This window comes from Rhododendron vialii, chromosome 5a (genome assembly GCF_030253575.1).
Source record: "Rhododendron vialii isolate Sample 1 chromosome 5a, ASM3025357v1".
NCBI classification, from domain to species: Eukaryota; Viridiplantae; Streptophyta; class Magnoliopsida; order Ericales; family Ericaceae; genus Rhododendron; species Rhododendron vialii.
This window is the reverse complement of record NC_080561.1, coordinates 3,179,192-3,200,659: the sequence shown is the minus strand read 5'-3', so window position 1 is coordinate 3,200,659 and position 21,468 is coordinate 3,179,192. Positions and strand designations below refer to the sequence as shown.

Below are 21,468 nucleotides of genomic sequence, written 5' to 3'. Positions count from 1 at the left end.
GGATATCCGATCATATATTTATTCCAGCTAGCTCTTCAAGCAATGCTAATATGATCCACGTTGGAGAAGTTAACCTTTGTTCAAGTGCAGTGTCTGATCCTGATTATGCATTGTTTGTACTAGATATTGCATTCAAATGGTATGTTAATACGACCTTTCAAATAAAATGTTAGAAATAAGTAAATAAATATCGATTTGACAAAGTGGTAGAGAAATAAAAAAGATTAGCCATCTTTCGGAGAGGAAAGATTAGCTGAAGTTATGTTCTGTTTATCCATCAGTATATTGATTAACAGCTTCAACTACCCAAATACTGCAGTCTGCTGGCTCATCTCGTTGGCCTATCAGCTTACAAGATGGAGCACACATTGTGCTGCTTGATCCATTAAAACAATCTGCAGAAAATGTAGCACATGCGGTGAGGCAAGATCAGTGCTCTCTTACAGTCTCTCTTCGAGAGAAGAAAATGGTGAGAAGGAAATTAAAGAGAAAGTACAGAACAATTAGTGTAATATTTGAGTATCACCAACAACATTTTGGCAGAAGATGTGAAGGCGCTGCGAAGAGCTTTGGTGGTAAGCTTCTACAATTGATAAAATGTAGCTTTCAATCTTGCTCGTTTATGAACCATATAATGCTTCTGGCGAAGGACATGCTGTATTGTTCTCTTTATGGAAGCAGTACAACATTGTAGTTTTCTAACCTATATATTGATGCTCATGCAGCGACGCGGCACTGTAGGAAGCATGGAATTCGTCAGGTATCTACAGTGAAGCGCATCCATAAGCAACACTGGATCCATCGGTGGCCATTTCGACAAGTAACTTATATTTTCATCTCCATCATTCAGTTAGTTTATAAAAGTCATAGTCATTCTAACAAGAGTAGTGATTTCATTCTCAAACTTTTTAAAGGATTGTGGAATTACGTTGGCAGCTGGTTCATAATTCACTTAGATTTTCAATTCCTCTTGTCACGTCAGGTTATAAAATTGTAAAATCGTATGGTGGGCAAACTTAGTTATCATAATTTCTATGCCTTCAGGAGCATCTCTGTGTGTTAGCTAGCATACATGTGTCCAACTTTCCCTCTGATTGAATGTAGAAGCATCGGTAATTAGATTCATTGATTTCAATGTACAGGGGACCAATTATTAAGATCTAAAAGTTTCTATGAATTATAGCCTTTTCAACTTGTACTTTTTTGTAGCTTAGTCTTCAAACAATACCCATATCATCCATAATCCCGAATTCTAAACAAGTTTTTTTTCCTTGGATATTTGAACTTGACTGAAGTCTGAAGTTCTGGGATACTATTCTTAATGCGTTTATCCTTGGATCTTTCCTGCAGTTTGGGACATTTAGCACCATGCTCTATTCCCTCGGGAAATAGCTGCCTTTAAATAGCTGTGCTTTCAAATTGTAGGACCAAAAATGTATCTGATTTTTGTTACTATGATACCGGTCCAATGTAGTCATATATCTTCTTCGATAGGTGAGTTCATGACATTTATGAGGCTAATCACCTGTTAGGGCATCAACATTTTTATTGTTTGTGTCTCTTTGGGAAAAAATTTAGTAGACATGTGTTTTTAATACTCTAGAAGAAAGCAGTGCATTCTTTTAAAGTCCAAAATTACTGATTATCTTTTCTGGACTCAGAAAAGGGCAACAAGGAATTGGTATTCCTTGAGAGATGAAAGACCATTTGGAGCTAGCAATCTATCTATGGATGAGAAACTTAATTCAAGGCTTCTATTTATCCATATGACCCAGTTTGCTAGATCGTCACCTCAGCCTTTAGGCTTACTACATGGAGGCGTGATTGTCGGGCCTATAGCCTTATCATCAAGTGAATTTGCTGCTACAAACAACAGAGCACACTTTGTCAGACAAGATCAAAGCAGCTCCACTGCATCTTGTCATGAGGGGAAAAGTGCAAGGGAAACGTTAGACCGACAAGGGATAACTATGAGTTTATGTATTGTAGATGATCTCCAACAACATTTTGGAGGTAAACATAAAGATGCTATGAAGAGACTTGGTGGTAATTTATCACTTTCCTTCTATCTCTTGTTTTTAACGGTACTAACTGCCACGAGATGCTAGATTATTGTCTTGTGGAAGCAATACAAGGATACAAATTTCTTACATTTCTCTTCTCATGCAGTTAAAATATCCATGTTTAAGAACACCTGTAGGCTGCACCAGTTCTATTGGCTGCCATGTTGGAATGAAAAGAATGGTAATTTCTCCCTCTCCATCCTTGTCACTAGGTCTGTTTGGATGGTACAGGAGAGAAATTGAGAGAAACCAATCTCTTAAGAATCCAATTTTTAAATTTTTGAAAATTGGGGGATTTGCAGTGAAAGGGAATGCGAGTTAATCTTACATGACTAGCTTCAGTTTTTCATGATTCTCATAATAAAAACCTTCTTTCTTTTTGCTTCTATTTTTATCATTCCCTAGCCAGAGACAAGGATAATTGACATATTTTCTTCATCAGAACAAGTATTTGATGCTAGAAACAACAGAACACATCTTGCCAAAGCAGATCAGAGCGGCCCCACTATGTCAAATTCAAAGAAGGAAAATACAAGAGAGGCATTAAAGAGGGAATACGTACCTAGTAGGGTCCTTGGACACTTGGTGCGACAGAGAACACTAACACACAAGCATTGTGTACGAAGAAAAAAATCACAAGATCTGCCACGAGGTCTGCAAATGGACTGCTCAGGAGGATTGGCTACTCAGGTTAGTCCATGACCTGATCTACATGTGGAGTGTTTGAAACTACAATATGATCCATATTGGTGAATTTACCCTTGGTTGAAGTAGTGTTTGAATGCAGATTCTGATTTGTTTGTACCAAGTATTGTCTTAGATGGTATGGTAAATTGAATTCAAACTGTGGATCCAAGTATTGTCTTTAAGGGTGCGATATAAGTATGATACTCTAGCAGAAGAGGAAAAATATCTAGATTGTAGAGACCCGAAAAATCATTAATTATTGGAATGTTTATTAAATGTCTAATTGGAAAAAAAATATGGTTTATTTGGTGGCTAATTAGATTGGGGATTGAAGTAATAGAATGGAAACACGAGGAAGTGTGTGTGATAAAAAGATGTGGGAGTATATATATGGGGTGTGTGTGTAGGAGATAAAAATATCTCCCAATCTCCCTCTCTCATCTGTTCTCTCTCTCTCTACCGGATTCTCTCTCTCTCTCCTCCTCTCACTCCAAACTCTACCCAATCTCTCAAGAACTTCAAGAATCAACAACCCTCCGGCCTTCCATTCGCGTTCTTAAGCTCGGAAATCCTTGGGTCAAGCTTGGCGAAGAGTTTTCTTTGATTTCGAAGTTCAAAAAGGCTAGGGCTTGCTCAAATCTCGTAGATCTTGGTGTTCGTCACGAGGTAGGGACTTCTTTTCCTCTTTTATGTGTTTATATGTTGATATGATGTGAGAATCGAGCCTTGATCGTCTCCCTTCGTTCGTTTCGAAAGCTGTCAAAATCTGCAGAAATCGCCCGAAATCGTGTAGGGATCGATCCCTAAACTTGGGGGATCAATCCCCCATTTCATTTGGTGATGGGGGGATCGATCCCTCCCCTCTCTGGAATTTTCTGCTTGTCTTTCGGGTTTCAGCCCAACTTCAAACGGCCATAACTTTCTCGTCCGATGTCGGATTCATGCAAATTTTATATCGATTCAAAGGTCTTGAAGTTATCTTTTCATTTCCACCAAAATCATCTAAAGACTCTAAGTACATAGAAAGTTATGATTGTTAGAGTAAGGGTGTCAATCTTCCAACATCCGTTGGCTGCTTATTTGATTCTTGTTTTGTCATTATGACTTCCTATGATTAGTGGATGATATTCTTGACCCATTGGCCTTCCGTTAGTGAGGAACGAATAAGGAATTACTTAGTTGAAATTTCGTGTAAATACTTTCAATCGATTGGTGGCTCTTGCGAATGTTTATGCAATTTGTGATTGAATAATACTTGTGAACATTTGTGGTGTATTTGTAATGTTGTTGGCATGCGTGACGTACTTTATGAATGAATGTGGAATTGGGATAGCCTTAACTTGTACATTGCGTGAAGGAATAGTTGTTTGGGTCGGTGGTCGAATTAGGAAGTCTCGTAACGCGAGGGGTGGTAATACGAAGACTGTGATGGTCTCGTAACGCAAGGGGTGGTAATACGGAGATCCTAGATGTTGGTGCACACCGTAACACTAGGGGTGGTAATACGGTGACTCTTGTAGTGCTATACGGTAACGCAAGGGGTGGAAATACCGATGGTGGAGATTAGTGATAGAGAGTCGTGTCGAATTGTGGAGTTGCTCGAGTCTTATGAACAATGTGGTTGATTGGTGATAGTGGCAAGTTTTAAAATGATTGTTATGAATGATTGGCATCCCTTTGAAATTATTCCTATCTATCGATTGAGTTATACCTTTATGTTTTCATCTCTTTGCACTCGTCTCCATGTTTGCACATAGAATTTGTAAAGATTTTCCTACTGGGCTAGTGTAGCTCAACCTAATCTTTCTTTTCAGGTTCAAAAGCTGGTTAATAGCTTGCATGCATTGTATGCTTGGAAGTGAAAGACATTTTGGAAGCTATTTGTATTGAGTCACTTAATCATTTGTAATTGACTTTCTTCAGATAAAGATGTGTTTGTATCTATTCATTCAAGAATTTTCTTTTAACTAAACTGTTTGTAACTTAACCACTGGTTCGTACTCGTTTTAAGCTTATTTGGGCCGAAGTGCCAATGTTGTATTTCCTTAAATTTGGGGACACGTTTGTAAAATTAAATAGGTGGGAACTCTTTTGGGATATTATTAATGATATGCGAGGATCTTTTATAGAAATGGAATATTTATTCATGTTGAAAATCGAGGGCGTGACATAGATTAGCCATACCCTTCTTTATGAGAGGAAAGATTTATTTTTTTTACTTTTTGAACTGCAAGAGGAAAGATTGGTCGACGTTATCATTCTGTTTATGAATCTGTATTTTGTATATTTATGGATGAGTACGTTGATAAATGGCTTCAATTATCCAAATACAGAAGTCTACTAGGTCTTTGCATTGGCCTCTCGGCTTACCAGATGGAGGACCCATCGTAACTCATTCGGAAAAAAAGATTGTGAGAAATACATTTAAAAGGAAGTGCAGAAGTATGAGTGTTAGTTTTGAGGATCACCAAAAACATTTTTGCAGCAGATGTGAAGGTGCTGCAAACAGCCTTGGTGGTAAGCGTCTACAATTTATGAAGTGTTGCTGGCGATCTTGCCCTTGTTTCTGAACCAAGCAAAATGAGGTTTTCTTACTTGCATATTGGTGCTTTTGCAGCGAAGCGCAACTGTAAGCGTCATGGGATCAATCTGGTATCCTCTGCGAAGTGCATCCACAAGCAACATGGGATCCATCGGTGCCCATTTCGACAAGTAACTCACTTGTTTTTTCATTTCTATCAAGTCCTAATATGGGTAGGTTGTAATTGTTACAGAAAGAGTAGTGATTTCTTCCTAAAGGCCTAACTTTTTAAGGATTATGAATCCCTTTTGTCAATTCAGGTCCTTTTAGATTGTGAAACCATTTTCGGACATGTGTTTAAAAACACTCCCTTTATGTGAGTTTAAAAACTTGGACAAACTTCCTTTCACAAAATTTCTACTCCTTGATGTCTCTAGGAATGATTTGCATGTCCAGCTTTCTTTCAAGTTGGATGTACAGGTACTCTGTTTTGAGAGTCATTGGTTTCAATATACAAGGGACCATCTATTTATGTCTTAAAGTGTGTCTAAATTTATGGGCTGTTATTTATATATTGTTGTAACTTATTCTTTAATCAATACCCACATCATCCATGTTCATGAATTTTTACAAACTTTTGTCCCATCAACATTTGACCTTGGCTGAAGTTCTGGAATATCATACATAGATAAGGGTTCATCCTCCTTATGTTCAGGCAGTTTGGAATGGTTAGCACTATTCGAAGCCATCAGGATTTAGCTTTCTTTAAATGCATTGTTTTCAAAATTGTCGGACAATAAACATGAATGTAAATATAGTGACGACTATTAGTTCAAGGTATTTGTGTGTTCCCTTTGATTGGTTAGATAATGACATGTATGAGTCTACTCACTAGTTAGCGCATCAATGTTATTGTTGTTCTTGTGTATTTGAAAAAGATGAGAAAACATACTTGTTTAAAACTAGGAGAAGAAACCATAAAAGTCCGAATTTTCTAAAAATGACAAAGTATGTTATGTAAACTAGGAAAAGAGAGCAAACCAAGCTTGCCAAGTTGGTAAGCTCACCCTCCTCCCTTAGTGAGACGGGAGTTCAAGCCCCGCAAGGGGCAAGTGTGAGGTTCAGGGCTATGGATAGCCTCTCAACCCTCTGTGAACTAACCTAGTAACTCACTAACTCCTCCTTACCCCGCTGATGCATAAACTATGACCAAAAGAAGAAAAAAACTAGGAAAAGAAAGAAGTGCAATTTTCAAATTTCCAAATTTACCGATTACTGTTACTGAACTCAGAACTGGGCAACAATGTAGGGGTATTCTTTAGGAAGCAAAAGGGCAGCTGAAGTTATCAGTCTATCTATGGATGAGAAACTTGTTTCAAGGCTTCAATTTCTCCATATGTCCTGGCTTGCTAGATCGTCACTTTACCCTTTCACCTTACGAAGTGGAAGAGAGATCGTGGGGTATATAGCCTTTTCATCAAGTGAATTTGCTGCTACAAACAACAGAGCACACCCTGGTGGACAAGATTGGTGTGGCTCTAGTGCATCTCGTCCTGAGAATGAAAGAATAAAGGAAACAGAAAAGGGGAAAGGGACAGCTTCCCGTATAATTAGTCGTGAGGTTCTCGAACAACATTTTGGCAGTAAACGTGAAGATGTCGCCAAGATCCTTGGCTGTAAGTTGTTGCTTCCCTTTATTTTTTTTCCTTGTTTTCAAGTAACTAACTCTGAAAGGAGATCTGGGTTATTCTGTTGGAAGCAATATGACTTTACGGTTTTCTTGTGTTTATTCTTGCTCATGCAGATAGCGTGTCCACCTTTAAGCGCGTCTGTAGGGATCATGGGATTCCTCGGTGGCCAAATCGGAGAAGCAATTACGGTAATTCCTCCCCCTCCTTCCTAGTCACCTATTTGGATTGTAAATAGGAGAGAAATGCAAAGAAACCTCGATCTCCTAGTAATCCAATTTTGGAACCTTTCCAAAAGTTTAGGCACTTGCACAGAAAGGGAACAGAAGTAACGGTAACTAATTAGGTACCTAATCTTCCTGACTTTTGGGGGTGATTGGCAGGCCTATTTTCACATTTTCACATTCCCATTTTTGCATTTTTGGTGTTTGGCAGGTCTATTCTGAGAACTCATTCTACAAAATCCATTCAGAGATTTTGACAAAAGAAGCATAATCCCAGAATGAGCTCCGGACCTGTTTTTCACCGTTTTGCATTTTCTCATTTTTTGTTAAACATTACTATCGTTCCAAAATACATTCTGCACATGTTTTCCAAACACTCTTTCATATTCTGAAATACATTCTGATCATAATTCAAAAAGCCAAAAAGCCAAAAAACTAAAAATGAAAAGCCAAAAAGTAAGCTCCCAAAGGTTTACATTTCTATAATTCAGATGTTGGAGCTTTTTTTTTCTTTTTCTTTGTATCATCTATCCTTCCCCAACAAGAGGCCCCGATGAGTTATCTTTTTCCCCCATCTTTTTTCTCATAAATTCTGCAAGTTAAAAAATGCTACTACTATCCATTTCTTCTCTTCTTTTTTATTATCTTTCTAGCCTAAGTTTTTCTTTTCTCCAAACAGTTCGGAAACCCCCTGATCCACATGGAGAAAAGAATCCATCACCCACGTTCAATACACTATCAACTAATGGGCAATCAACTAACGGGCAGATCACGATGAAAATGGGTGTTCAAAATTCGGAGCCAAATGAGTGTCTACCACATTCTTTTGAAGACCCGAACTTTCGGAATACAGGAAATGGTTCAATAGCAGAATTTGAAAAAACTCCTACTTTTCATGATTCTTTGCCCAGTCATTGTCGCGATGCGGATATTTGTTTTCCAGCTGTGTATAGTGAAACTGACGCTGCAGGGGGTTCCTCTAAATGGGCGTTTCCACTGGAAGGTCGAACAACGCAGTCCACTGCCTATCCAAATCACAATGCTCTTGTGTTTCCACAATCTCAGATAGCATCAACAGAGGTGCTAAATCAGAACATGGGGAGTTCGGAAGATAGGAGAGATTTGTTAGCTTCACAAGTAGAGGCTTATCTTGAGGGACATGTCTCTAAATCTAGTGATTTGACGTTTCCTGCATGTTCTGATGCACCTGTGGCTACTATTCTCCACACGATGCCTACAATTCCCCACACGATATCTCACCTCACTGGGGATTCGTCTGAACTGATATTTCAACAAAAAAATCAATCAATGCAGTTCGCCGCATATCCAAATCCAAATGGTCTTGTGGATCCACACCCTCATATGGCATTGACACAAAAAATAAGTGAGAATATGGGAAGTTTAGATGATCGGAGAAATTTGTTAGCTCCGCAGATAGAGCCTCTTCCGGAGGGACATGTCTTTGGGTCTGTTAACTGGACAGTTGGTTCATGTTCTAGTCTTGCTCTGAGCCAACCCATGCCTACTATTCCCCACACAACGGGAAGTTCAGAATATTGGAGAAATTCGTTAGCATTCGCGGAAGGGCATCTTTCAGGGGGAAATCTCTACGGATCTTTTAACTTGACAGTCCCTCCATGTTCTGATCCTGCGAGCCAACTCATGCCTACTATTCATCACACAATGGCTACAATTCCCCACATGATGCCTCTTCTCACAGAAAGACCAGATACGAGGTCCGTGAAGCTAAAGGCAATATATGGGGATACCATGATAAAATTTCAGCTCCCTCTCACATCGGGAATTAATGAACTGAAGGAAGAAGTGCCAAAGTTACTTGAGTGCAAGCTTGGTAGTTTCAACATTGAGTACAAGGATGAGGATGGGGACTGGATTTTAATGGCCCATGACGAGAACTTGAGCGAATATCTGCAACTTCTCACCTCACTGGGAAATCAAGTAACCAAACTAAAACTTCGTGATAAGGTTCCCCACACGACAAATTTTTGTGATAACTGCGGATGTCACACGACGAATTTTTGTGATAACTGCGGATGTGATAATTGCAGATCGTTAAAGCAGAAAAGACCATAATTATGTTTAGTTGTAGAATAATATTACATGGTTGACACCAGTCCCATGTTCTTTGTGTAACGGAACATTTCCTTCCTTGCCAGTTTTTCCTTCGCTAAACCAAACTACTTTTGGTAATGCTGCATTTTGCAGGGCCTCCCTTTGTTTTGGCCCAGGTTTTACCTAAATTTGGTTGGTGATATTTGTTTGTGTAAATCTCGTTCCGTTGTGGTTCTTTTTATCATCTTCCGATGCGGGGATTATTCGAGTTTGCCATCATTGTTAGATCATGTGTGTACATGGTGAGGATGGTGAGATTTTGGGGACCATGGACCTTCAAGTTTAGATCTCATTATGGTTTGTGGGGTGCATTGATGGATCGAGGAGCTCAGTCCTAAATTGTGGAGTAATTGTTTCTGCAATTGTATGCTTTTTAGGATTCTTCTCGTACACATGTTGAAGCTAGTTCCCAAACGCTCTATTTGCAAAACTCCATCTCATCGCATTTCGCATATCAATCAGTAGGGGAAGGCCCAACAAAATATATCATCCAAAAAGCCGATTTTGATTACCTCTACATGGACCGTTCAACAAAAACAATATCCATACACATTGAACAACCTTTCCAGGTAGTAGCCAAGGAAAACCCATTTGGCCTCACGCCATCTTTCCTCACATCGCAGTAAAACTAATACCATACCTGTTATATCCATCAGCTATGAGTCCTGCAATTGAGCATTCCAAGAAAAAATGTTCCCGTTTAGGCATATCGTCATTGACGTGACGCCCACATTGGTGATGCCCACACTTGGCATAAACACTCACCAATGAATTGCACAAATGGGCATCTGGGTTTATCCCATTCTTGAACACATTTCCATGAACTGCCTTTCCCTCGTCCAAAGACCCTTTCAAAGCACAAATATGCAGCATACTCGAACATTCCTCTCTTTTATGCCACCGTATACTCGTTTTTAAAATTCCGTTCCGAGTATAGAAAAAATAAGAGAAAATAAAAGGAAAATAGTTTTCCCTCTCCTTGTTTGGTTCTTTGACAGAAAGGAAAACAAAAAAAATCCAAGAGAAACAAAAACAAAACCCAACCGTACCAATGTCAACTGTCCTAGCCTCGTCTATGTTAGGTTTAATACTGTTCTCGTGTCTTTCAACCATATCCCATATCTCCTTTGGAATTTCAGTTTCGATATCGCTTTCTATTCGAGCTTGCACAGTTCGTTTTTGGGTTCAACGTCTTTGGGAGATGATATTCGAATTTGAGCGGCTTGATTTTGAGTTCTATGTTTTTGCAGATGATCGACTGCTTGATAACCTAAACTCAATCTTCATGTGAGAGCTGTTGGCCCAGAAGATCTAAGACCTGTTGATATTGATATCAAAAAAATTCTCTTTTCTTTTACTATACTCACATGACACTATTTAATTCCCTTTGAAGTAATGTTCTTCTCGTTTTCCTCTCTTTTTCTTTGAAGAACCAAAAAAAAGAAAATGAACTATTTTCCATGTACTTTCTTCCTCGTCCACTTTCTCTTCCTTTCATTTCTCTGAATTATTAGTTTCTTGATCAGTACTACTTGACCCACAAAAATCAACCAAAAAAATCAATGGAACTCTCAAATAATCCAAAAATAAGATTTTGCCCAATTTTTCTCGTACTACCGTGAAGCAGTTATGCACTCATAGCTATACATGTACACACGCAAAATATTACAGGAAAGAGGTTGAGGCTCAGATCTGTATTTTGATAGGAGAAGAAAAGGGGTTTTTCCCACCATGGCTGCAAAAACAGTTGCCCGTTGAGAGAGGACCAAATTAGTCTTCTCTCCCACAGGCCCTCAGAATTGCCCCGCCAAGAAATGGGTCCCATTTTTCTCAACAAATATGAACTCAAGAGATGTTTATATCATCACAGCCTCTCTTAGTTGAGGGAAAATTATCAGGCAGTCCTGGTTCATTGCTGTATCACAAACAACAACAACAGCAGCAGCAGCAGAAAAAAGAAGGAAAGGAAAAGAAACCATATATATACACACACATACATAAAGGGCTGTTGATTGAGATGAAATCATTGGCTTAGATGATCTGGTCATGGTTTTTTGCAGAGAGGGCAACCACCCTTTGGTAAAAATCCCTTCTCTCTCTGCTTACGAGCCTCATTCTTTTGAGTTCAATTTTCTCAAGCTTGTTTGGGGGAGCTTCTATATGCATCAGAGTTTTGAGCCTAACCCTAGTTGCTGCCTGACTCCCAATTAGTATACATTTTTGCCTTCTGTTGACCACTTATTTGCATCTCTGTGGTGAGGTGAAAGGGCACGAGGGTGAATGGTATTTTGGACATTTGGTGAAGGCAGAACAGCAGAAATGGAATGGACTTCTCCCGGCCCGCCCAACTCAACTCAGCATAAGTTTTCTTTTCACGATGAGGCATGTCTGGACTGGTTTACGCGCACGTCAATTAATCTGATCGTCGGTTAAAGACAGATTATTCATGTCAAAATTAGAAAATTTACATGAAGTTACTTCTTTGCGACTTGCTCTAGTCAATAGTGTGAGAGCAAACCCATTAACCAATTGAATAATTTGAATTATTCACTTAGCTTTTTGGGGTTTTTTTTATATAACAGTATTCAAATTTTTTTCCTCATTTCTTAATTTTGATTTTTGAGTTAAATTTTTATAAATTATCAGTTTGTTTGATTGAGAGGAATTAGAAAATAGAATTTTTTTGACTTTGGCTTGAGTAGATTAGTATGTATTTTTTTTGGTATCTTGTAGAAATAAATTAATAAGCCACAAAAGTTTGAAAAAAATTAGTAAATACAAAAATTTTTGAATAGAGAAAAAAAAAACAAAAAAAGAGAGGCCATACTAATTTACTTTACTTTAAGCCAAACCCACCCTCACACAGCCCGACATTAGTGGGTTCGGCTCCAGTCCAGTGTAGTATTATCCATTGTGGTCCATTTGACGGCTGAGATTAACTCTAACAAAATCAAAGTTCCAGATCTTGCCATGTCAAACCCCTCCATTTTGTTGCTTCTAAAGAAACGGAAAATCCTAACGGAAGTTTTGACAAGCTAACTGCAAAATCCAAACAAAACTTTACTCAATCCACGTGTTTTCTCAATTCTTACGTTTACATGGAACTGATCGAGTCTGGCCCTCATTAATGCAACAGAAAAGATATGTCTATCTTTTTACACGTTACACTACATTTTACGTGTGATTTACTTTGGGTCTTATAAAAATTCAAAAAATTATCTATAAAATTTTTAAAAAAAAATTTTGGGGTTCTGTAAAAAATCACTTCCAACAGATATCGGTAAGTATTATTTTTGGATTCATATGGGGGAAATTGGTTAGAGTAGCGTTCCGCTAAGAGATTTTTTGATTTTTTTTCTTTTTTGTCCTTATTCAAATTTTTTTGGCGTTTGCTAGTTTTGCGACAAATTTTTTTACTTTTCTGATTCATCTCGTCAAGACGAACAAAAAAGTAAAAAATTATAATTTTTACCGAAATTTTTTTTTGAGATATCCAAGATAAATAAAGTCTAAAAAACCGGCTTTTGAGCCTTTTGGGTAGACGTCATAATTTTTCACTTTTTTAATTTGCTTTGACGAGACGAATCGGAAAACCACAAAAGTTATGCTCAAAACTAACAAACGCGAAATTTTGTTTGAATAAGAACAAAAGCCCAAAATTTAAAATATCACAAACTGTGAGATACAAACGATTTTTTGAGCATCTCGTGTGTCGAAAATAGACTCTCATTTAGGAATGTAGAGAGTACTTTTTAGACTCTCGAGACAAATAATTAATCCAAAAAAATCATGCAAATCTAACAAAAATTCAAATAAAATGAGCAAAATAAAGAATTTCAAGAACCCAGAATATTAGTTTGGCTGGACTTTTAAATTAAAATGAGTCAGTGCCATGAAAGTACTCCTATATGAGAAGACACGTGCTTGAGTGGAGTTTTTTTCTTTTGGAATTTGCAGAGTTAACGTCAAGACTTCCGTTTTAGGATCTTCCGTTTCTTTAGAGAGCAACAAAATGAGGGGCTTGACATGGCAAGATCTAGAGCTTTAATTTTGGTAGAGTTGATCTCAACCATCAAATGGACCAAAATGGATAATAACACACTGGACAGGAGCCGAACCCACATTAGTTGCGTTGACACGAGCAACAAATCGAGACGCAAAAGACAACTGCCGGTTTGACTCTCCTCATTTTCGGAACGAAAATCGCCCAGTCATTCTCCGGTGGTGGCGCCGCCGCCGGGAAAACTGCTCCTACAGTACAGAAATGGCGGGAACCACCGTGGTTGTGTTCGATTTCGATCACACAATGATCGAAGACAACAGCGACACCTGGGTAGTGGAGCAAATGGGCCTAACCCCTCTGTTCAATCAGCTTCGCCGTACATTACCTTGGACCTCTCTCATGGCTAGTATTCTCTTACTATTCCCAATCTATTCAGTTGTTTTTTGTTTAAAGAAAACTTCTTTAATTTGAAGTCGATTGTTAGTTTAACTGTATTTGGTTAGACCATCTCCAATCGTTATTCTATATTCCCATAAACAAAATTTGGGTATGATTTGCGTTTAAAGGTTGGTTTAATATGAATAATTCCAATGGTTGTGCATCAAATCTTTCAAAAGTTCCTAATTTGTCCCGCAAACCCTTTGTATGAATTTTTCACGTAAGGTTTTAATAATCCATTCCTTACTCCTTTAAACATTTCATCAAATACAACTTTAGTATTTTCAAGCTCATCCTCAAAAGCTTCTTCACCAAATTTGGTAGAAAACTTGTCTCTTGGTTTGAAAGAAAAAATCTGGTTTCTTGCTTAGTTTGATACCCTCTTGTGAAAGAAATGGAGCTCATAGCCCTTTCATTTTCTCTCATCCATATTTTCAATTTGTTGAAACATGCAGGGAACTGATTATGGAGGTTTACTTATAGGTCTTATTATCAATTGTAGGACAGGATGATGGAGGAGCTCCACGCAAGAGGGAAAACAATTGAGGAAATCACGGAGTGTTTGAGGCGGGTTCCTATGAATCCCAGTGTAATTTCAGCCATCAGAAAAGCCCATTCTCTGCCTAGGTACTTTTTCCTAGTTAGTTCATTCTTATTTCGGAAGTAAGCTGGTTATATAACCAAGAAATATTTATGAAAAGATGGAATGTGGTTATTTCAGGTGTGAATTAAGAATAATCGGCGTAGCAAATCAGTTCTTTATTGAGACAATCTTGAAAATTTGGGTTGTTTGATTGTTTCACGGAGATAGTTACAAACCCTAGCATTATTGAAGGAGGCAGGCTGAGGATATTCCCCTACCATTCCTCTCCTCATGGTTGCAGTTTATGCCCTCCCAATTTGTGTAAGGTATTCTGTTTGGTACCACTCAGCTTTTTATGTTTCTTTTTAACTGATACATTGTTCTTTTAATGGTAATTCATACCGAGTTCTTTATTTCTCACTTTATTTAGTTTTTGGGATGCCTTGCATCGAGCTGAAGTGCTGCTTGTTGTCATGATATTCATACTTGTAGCTCTCTCCCCAGCCCACACCATAGGGTGGAATCTCGATCGTTTCACCGAGCTCCATTTCTTTTAGACAAACAGGACGGCTCTATTGGATCAAGTCTTAACCTATGCATTCCACTAGTATACTACTATGGAGAGACTAAGTTCAATTTCAGAGATTGGACTCTCATACTGTGATTATCCTATGAAGCGAAAGAAGTCCGTACATACGAACGCTGCACATACATCTAACACCATACACCACACGTCTATGTCCCTGTGTAGCACTCATTTTCTGTTGGGGGTGTTCTCTATATACATCTGTTGACTTTGAACACTTTCTGTTTGGTTTTTTTCACTTTAGAAGCTTTTGGAGCAGCTAACAATTACATATTCGATTATGTTGGTGGGGTCTCCCTTTGGACATGGCACTTCCCAATTACCCTTCAAAAAATCGATACTTTGTTTTAAAAAAACGAAAAGAAAGTAAAACAAAATCGATACTTGCTTATAGTCCCAACATAATTCCGATAATCATTTTCTGGCCAAAGTTGCAGTAGTTTACAAGTTGCATGTCGTAGTGAAAAATGATACTTGGATAACCTCTGAGATAATTTGATTAGCCATGGGGTAGTATCCCTAGAAGGCTAGAAACCTTAGTGACGGTTATAAGCTACTTTTTTATTGTTGAGAGAATCTAATCGACTTATTTAATCTGTCATGTTAACTGATTTATCCACAACAGGGTCTCGTGATATAGCAGATCCAAGCTTCTATTTCTGAGAAAGGGAAGATAAGAATGGTCTACCTTGGAGATGGAAGAGGTGATATCTGCCCAAGTCTGAAGCTTGGAGAGGGCGACCATGTGATGCCGAGAAAGGATTTTCCTTTATGGAAGAGGATTTGTGATAACCGTACGATTATCAAGGCAAAGGTCTATGAGTGGAGCAACGGAGAGGAGCTTGAGAGGATCCTAAGCCAGCTTATTGACACAGGCACCTAGGGGTGACAAATTGAACCCAGACCCATCAACTAAAAAATAGACCCAACCCAATCCATTTATTAGTTTGGTAAGAATGGGTCCAAACCCAACTAACCCATTATTAGTTGGGTCTTAATTGGGCATCAATTAGGTCAACTTAAATGACCCAATGGGCATGAAAGTAACCCATGAAAATTTTTCTTCCCTTTACCAAATTCGAAATTTAAAAATAACCTTCGTCCCGATGTTTCACTTCCAAAACACCAGCAGCCTCCGCCATTAAAGCCCTTCTTAAGCTTGAGCGCTGAATAAACCTAATTCGACGTTTAGGAGCAAATCCTAATTCCAATCTTGGTCCAGTTCGAGTAATGGCGATTTCAAGGTTCAATTGCAAATTGTAGGACCAAATTATCATATTGAAGCCGTTTTTTGGAGCTCGAATCGGTTCTATGTAAATCGCAGAACTCGAAATCAGTGAAAGAACAAATTGCTTTCTTTTCTCCATTGCTGAATTTGTTTAGCTTTAACAAAGACTTGAATGTTGCCCAGAATCAAGCTCAACTACAAGTATGAAGGTCATAATTAACGATGATCCGAGCCCGTGTGGCGGCGGCGGTTGTGGTGGTGGTGGCGGCGGCGGCGGTGGCCGTGGTGGTGGTGGCGGCGTGGTGGTGCGGGTGGTGAGGGTGGCGGTGGCCGTCGTGGTGGTGGTGGTGGCGGTGGCGGCGGCGGCGTTGTGGTGGTGGTGGTGGATAATTGGGTTAGTAGGCGGGTCGGGTTTGATTTTAAATAAATGGGTCGGGTTGGGTATGGGTAATTGAACTCATAATTAATGGGTTTAAATGGGTCAATAACCCATTAAAGACCCAACCCACTTATAACTTGCCCATTTTGACCCAAACTCGTCCATTTGACACCCCTACAGGCACCATATAAGGAAACTCTGATTCTTCGTTTTACTTCCTTGACGCAATTAACGCTCCGATAGGTACATTATCTGAAACTTTTCAATGTTAGACTACTACTCTTTGGGTTGATGTAGAATGACTTTGGATATCATTTTCCAATGTTTCGCATCAAACTTTAAAAAAATATTTGAGGATTGGGTTGTAACTCTGCAAAAAAAGCTAGATTATTCTTGTGGAAGCAATATTACAACACGGTTTTCTTATGTTGTTCTTGCTCATGCAATCAACGTATCCACCTTTAAGAGCATCTGTGTTGTAACGAACGCTATGAATGCAAGCTAAGAACGAGAAATTGAAAACTAAACAAGAAATCACAAAGACACAAGATATACGTGGTTCCCCAAGATGGGTACATCCACGGGCGAGGAGAGAGAGGATTCACTAACCAACGTGAAGAAGAGATACAAAGAGCCGGCTATAATCCGTAACTCTAGAAAGGCCACAATATGAAAGCCCAAAAGATGATTTCTAGAAGTACCCCAAAAGCCTTATTTATAATAGGCTACAAAAACGGGAACAACATAATTAACCAATGTGGGACTAAAGAATACAAGGCATTCCTAACAATTCTCCACCTTGACTTGAATTCCACTGAACCAAATCACCAAATATAGCTATCCCCTTCTAACCTCTCACTCGCCAAATGCCCCCGAGGGGCGATCAACTGCAAATACCAAGCAAGCCCAAGCAATGCTTGAACTTGGCAACCGGAACCGGTTTAGTCAACATATCTGCTGGGTTATCTGCCGTACCCACTTTCTTCACCTCAACTTGCTTCTGTGAGATGATATCCCGAACGAAGTGATACCTGACATCGATATGCTTAGTCCTCTCATGATACATCAGATTTTTAGTCAAATGTATAGCACTCTGCGAATCACAAAATACTGAACTCACACCCTGTGCAAGACCAAGCTCACAAAGCAAACCTCTCATCCACAATGCCTCCTTCACAGCTTCAGCAATGGCCATATACTCCGCTTCTGTTGTAGACAGCGCAACTGTAGCCTGTAAAGTAGCTTTCCAACTAATGGCACTTCCGGACAGAGTAAAGACATAACCTGTCAGAGACCTCCTCTTATCGTGGTCACCGGCAAAATCCGAATCAACATAACCAACAGCATGATCACCAGAATTGACAATCCCAAACAATAGACCAACACCTGCAGTTCCGCACAAATACCGTAGTATCCATTTCACAGCCTCCCAATGTGCCTTTCCTGGACGCCCCATATAACGACTAACGACACTAACTGCATGTGAAATATCAGGACGAGTACATACCATGGCGTACATAAGGCTCCCAACTGCGCACGAATATGGAACCTGAGACATATACTTCTCCTCATCCTCCGACTGTGGTGACAACTCAGCTGAAAGTCGAAAGTGTGCTGCCAAAGGGGTACTGACTGGCTTCGAGTTCTGCATGGCAAAGCGCTCAAGCACTTTAAGAACATAAGACTTCTGATTCAAAAATAGTTTGCCAGCTACTCGATCTCTGCAAATCTCCATGCCCAAAATACGTTTTGCTGCACCCAAATCTTTCATCTCAAATTCACCACCTAACTGTTGTTTCAACCTGTTGATTTCTGATACACTCTTGGCAGCAATAAGCATATCATCAACATACAACAGTAGATAAACAAATGAACCATCTGGAAGTTTTCGAAAATACACACAACTGTCATACTCACTCCTAGAATATGACTGGCTTATCATAAAAGTATCAAACCGCTTATACCACTGCCTAGGGGATTGTTTGAGGCCATACAAAGACTTACGAAGTAAACAAACGTGATCCTCCTTACCAGAAACAACAAATCCCTCAGGCTGACGCATATAAATCTGTTCCTCAAGCTCGCCATGCAAAAACGCAGTTTTGACATCAAGTTGCTCTAACTCAAGATCATAACATGCAACAATAGCAAGTAAAGTGCGAATGGAACTATATTTTACAACTGGTGAAAATACCTCATTGTAGTCAACACCTTCCTTCTGGCTGTATCCTTTCGCCACTAGCCGAGCTTTAAACCGAGCGTCTTCTACCCCTGGAATACCTGGTTTGCGCTTGAAGATCCACTTGCATCCAACAATCCTCTTCCCTTTCAGCGGTTCTACTAACTCCCATGTCTGATTCTTCTGAAGAGACTCAATCTCCTCATTCATAGCAACAAACCACTGTGCAGACTCAGTGCTCGAAATAGCTTCCGTATAGCTGGAAGGCTCTTCATACTCAACTGTCTCAGCAACTGATAAAGCATAGGCCACCATCTCAGAATAAGCCGAATACCTTTCAGGAGGCCGAATCTCCCTCCTTGGCCTATCTTTAGCAATAGTGCGTGGTTGCTCAACTAATGCATCAACCTCTGTGTCTGAACTCTTGAACTCCTCTTCAATTGGCTTCTCAATGTGCTTCTTCCCTGAGTCGGAAGCTTCACCCAAAAACTCCACCTGCTTTGGAACACTATGTTCCTGAACTGTATCATCAACCTGCTTAGACTCCTTAATCAGATAATTTTCATCAAAAGTCACATCCCTACTGATCAAAAACTTCAAATCATCAGAGCACCATAACCTGTACCCTTTGACACCTGCTGCATAACCCAAGAAAATACACTTCTTGGCCCGTGGCTCCAGTTTACCTTCATTCACATGAGCGTAAGCTGGACACCCAAAAACACGCAACACAGAATAATCAGCCGGATGACTTGACCATACCTCAAACGGAGTCTTACACTCAATAGCAGTCGACGGAGACCTGTTCACCAAATAGCATGTTGTGGAAACGGCTTCAGCCCAAAATTCTTTGCCCAATCCGGAATTGGACAACATACAACGTGCCTTCTCCAAAAGAGTCCTGTTCATTCGTTCAGCCACACCATTTTGCTGAGGGGTTTTTCTCACTGTGTGATGCCTCACAATGCCCTCATCACTGCAAAATCTATCAAACTCGCCAAGACAAAACTCCATACCATTATCAGTTCTCAAACGTTTTATTTTCTTACCAGTCTGATTCTCAATCAAAGTTTTAAACTGTTTGAATGTATTAAAAGCGTCACTCTTATGTTTCAACATATACACCCAAACCTTACGAGAGAAATCATCTATAATACTCATAAAATATCGAAAACCACCTTTAGAAGTTACCTCTGCGGGACCCCAAAGATCCGAGTGAAAATAATCCACCGTGCCTTTGGTGCGATGAACAGCTGTACTGAATTTTACCCTGCACTGCTTGCCGTAGACACAATGCTCACAGAAATCCAGTTTCTCAATTTTCTGGCCACATAGCAAACCCTGTTTGCTCAAAACTGTCATCCCCCTCTCGCTCATATGAGGCGCATATGCCACAAACGAGTCAAGTCTGAATCTGAAACCTTGGATGAAGCAACCGTTGCTGCAGCACCTAAAACTGTACTGCCCTGGAGTGTATAAAGGTTACCACGCTTTTGACCCTTCATCAGTACTAATGCACCCCTTGAGACTTTCAAAACTCCACCTTCACCGAGGAATTTGCAACCATGAGAATCAAGAGCACCCAGGGATATAAGATTTTTCTTCAAATCCGGAACATGTCGAACCTCAGATAAAGTCCTAACAATACCGTCATGCATCCTAAGCTGAATCGTTCCTGAACCAACAGTCTTACAGGCCATGTTGTTGCCCATCAAAACTGTACCACCATTGACTGCCTCATAAGTAGAAAACCACTCTCTATGCGGACACATATGGTATGAACATCCAGAATCTAGAACCCACTCGGTATTAGAGCGAGAATCGCCCTCTGTAACTGATAACATATTATCTGACTCATCTGAACTTTCAGCAATTCCAGCAATTACTTTACCCCCTTTCTGGTCTTCTTTTTCCTTCTCCTTGAGTTTTAAACAGTCACTTTTCCAGTGCCCGGGTTTCTTGCAATAATTGCACTTTCCCTTCTTCTTACCTGATGATCTGGATCTTCCCCTATTACTCGACTCCACCCTTTCTGTTGTTCTTCCCCTAACAAACAAACCCTCCGCATGTGCATCACCCTCACCTGACACTTTTTTCCTCAATTCTTTCGAATATAGGTTGGCCTTAACATCCTCCATGGATATCGTGTCTTTGCCATACAATAGGGTTGTAACAAAGTGCTCATACGAAAGTGGTAAAGAACATAGCAAAATTAGGGCTTGGTCCTCATCCTCAATTTTACTATCAATATTTTTCAGATCCATAATAATACGGTTGAACTCGTCTAAATGATCTTTAACAGGTATACCTTCTCGCATACGAAACATATAAAGACGTTGTTTGAGATATAACCTGTTGGTGAGCGACTTCGTCATATATATGCCTTCCAACTTCAGCCAAATTCCTGCTGCTGAAGTTTCTTCTTCCACCTCGCGAAGAACGTCATCTGCCAGACTCAACTGAATAGAACTCAGAGCTTTGGCATCCGTATCATCCCAATCTTCCTCTTTGATTCCAGAACTAGTCTTGCCTAACAAAACCTTGTGCAATCCTTGTTGGGTTAGCAGAGCCTTCATCTTTACTCTCCAAAGACTGAAACTGCTGCTCTGCCCATCAAACTTCGCAATCTCAAATTTAGCCGCCATAGCCACAATCGGAAACGAAACCCTAGTTTTTGCAACCTAAGGCTCTGATACCAGTTTGTTGTAACGAACGCTATGAATGCAAGCTAAGAACGAGAAATTGAAAACTAAACA

At 39.6% G+C, this 21,468-nt stretch overlaps 3 protein-coding genes across 3 annotated transcripts in view; all 3 read left to right on the top strand.

The window, feature by feature from the left end:
- Positions 1–21,468, top strand: part of LOC131325756 (uncharacterized) — a 336,707-nt gene that overhangs the window by 41,862 nt on the left and 273,377 nt on the right. The window lies entirely within an intron of this gene.
- LOC131325769 (uncharacterized) lies at positions 6,252–9,524 on the top strand. The gene is made up of 3 exons (XM_058358212.1): positions 6,252–6,947; positions 7,076–7,150; positions 7,863–9,524. The coding sequence occupies exons 1-3, from the start codon at positions 6,629–6,631 to the stop codon at positions 9,275–9,277; spliced, it is 1,809 nt and encodes a 602-aa protein (XP_058214195.1). The 5' UTR covers positions 6,252–6,628; the 3' UTR covers positions 9,278–9,524.
- Positions 13,447–15,686, top strand: LOC131325788 (inorganic pyrophosphatase 2-like). The gene is made up of 4 exons (XM_058358238.1): positions 13,447–13,721; positions 14,260–14,384; positions 14,479–14,666; positions 15,552–15,686. The coding sequence occupies exons 1-3, from the start codon at positions 13,581–13,583 to the stop codon at positions 14,549–14,551; spliced, it is 339 nt and encodes a 112-aa protein (XP_058214221.1). The 5' UTR covers positions 13,447–13,580; the 3' UTR covers positions 14,552–14,666; positions 15,552–15,686.

Bases quoted from the DNA above. Each gene is read 5' to 3' on its own strand.
- LOC131325788 (XM_058358238.1), top strand. From the start codon at position 13,581: ATGGCGGGAACCACCGTGGTTGTGTTCGATTTCGATCACACAATGATC. The intron at 13,722-14,259 runs GCTAGTATTCTC...TATCAATTGTAG, and splicing joins TACCTTGGACCTCTCTCATG to GACAGGATGATGGAGGAGCT. The intron at 14,385-14,478 runs GTACTTTTTCCT...TGGTTATTTCAG, and splicing joins AAAGCCCATTCTCTGCCTAG to GTGTGAATTAAGAATAATCG.
- LOC131325769 (XM_058358212.1), top strand. From the start codon at position 6,629: ATGGATGAGAAACTTGTTTCAAGGCTTCAATTTCTCCATATGTCCTGG. The intron at 6,948-7,075 runs GTAAGTTGTTGC...TTGCTCATGCAG, and splicing joins TGTCGCCAAGATCCTTGGCT to ATAGCGTGTCCACCTTTAAG. The intron at 7,151-7,862 runs GTAATTCCTCCC...TTCTCCAAACAG, and splicing joins AAATCGGAGAAGCAATTACG to TTCGGAAACCCCCTGATCCA.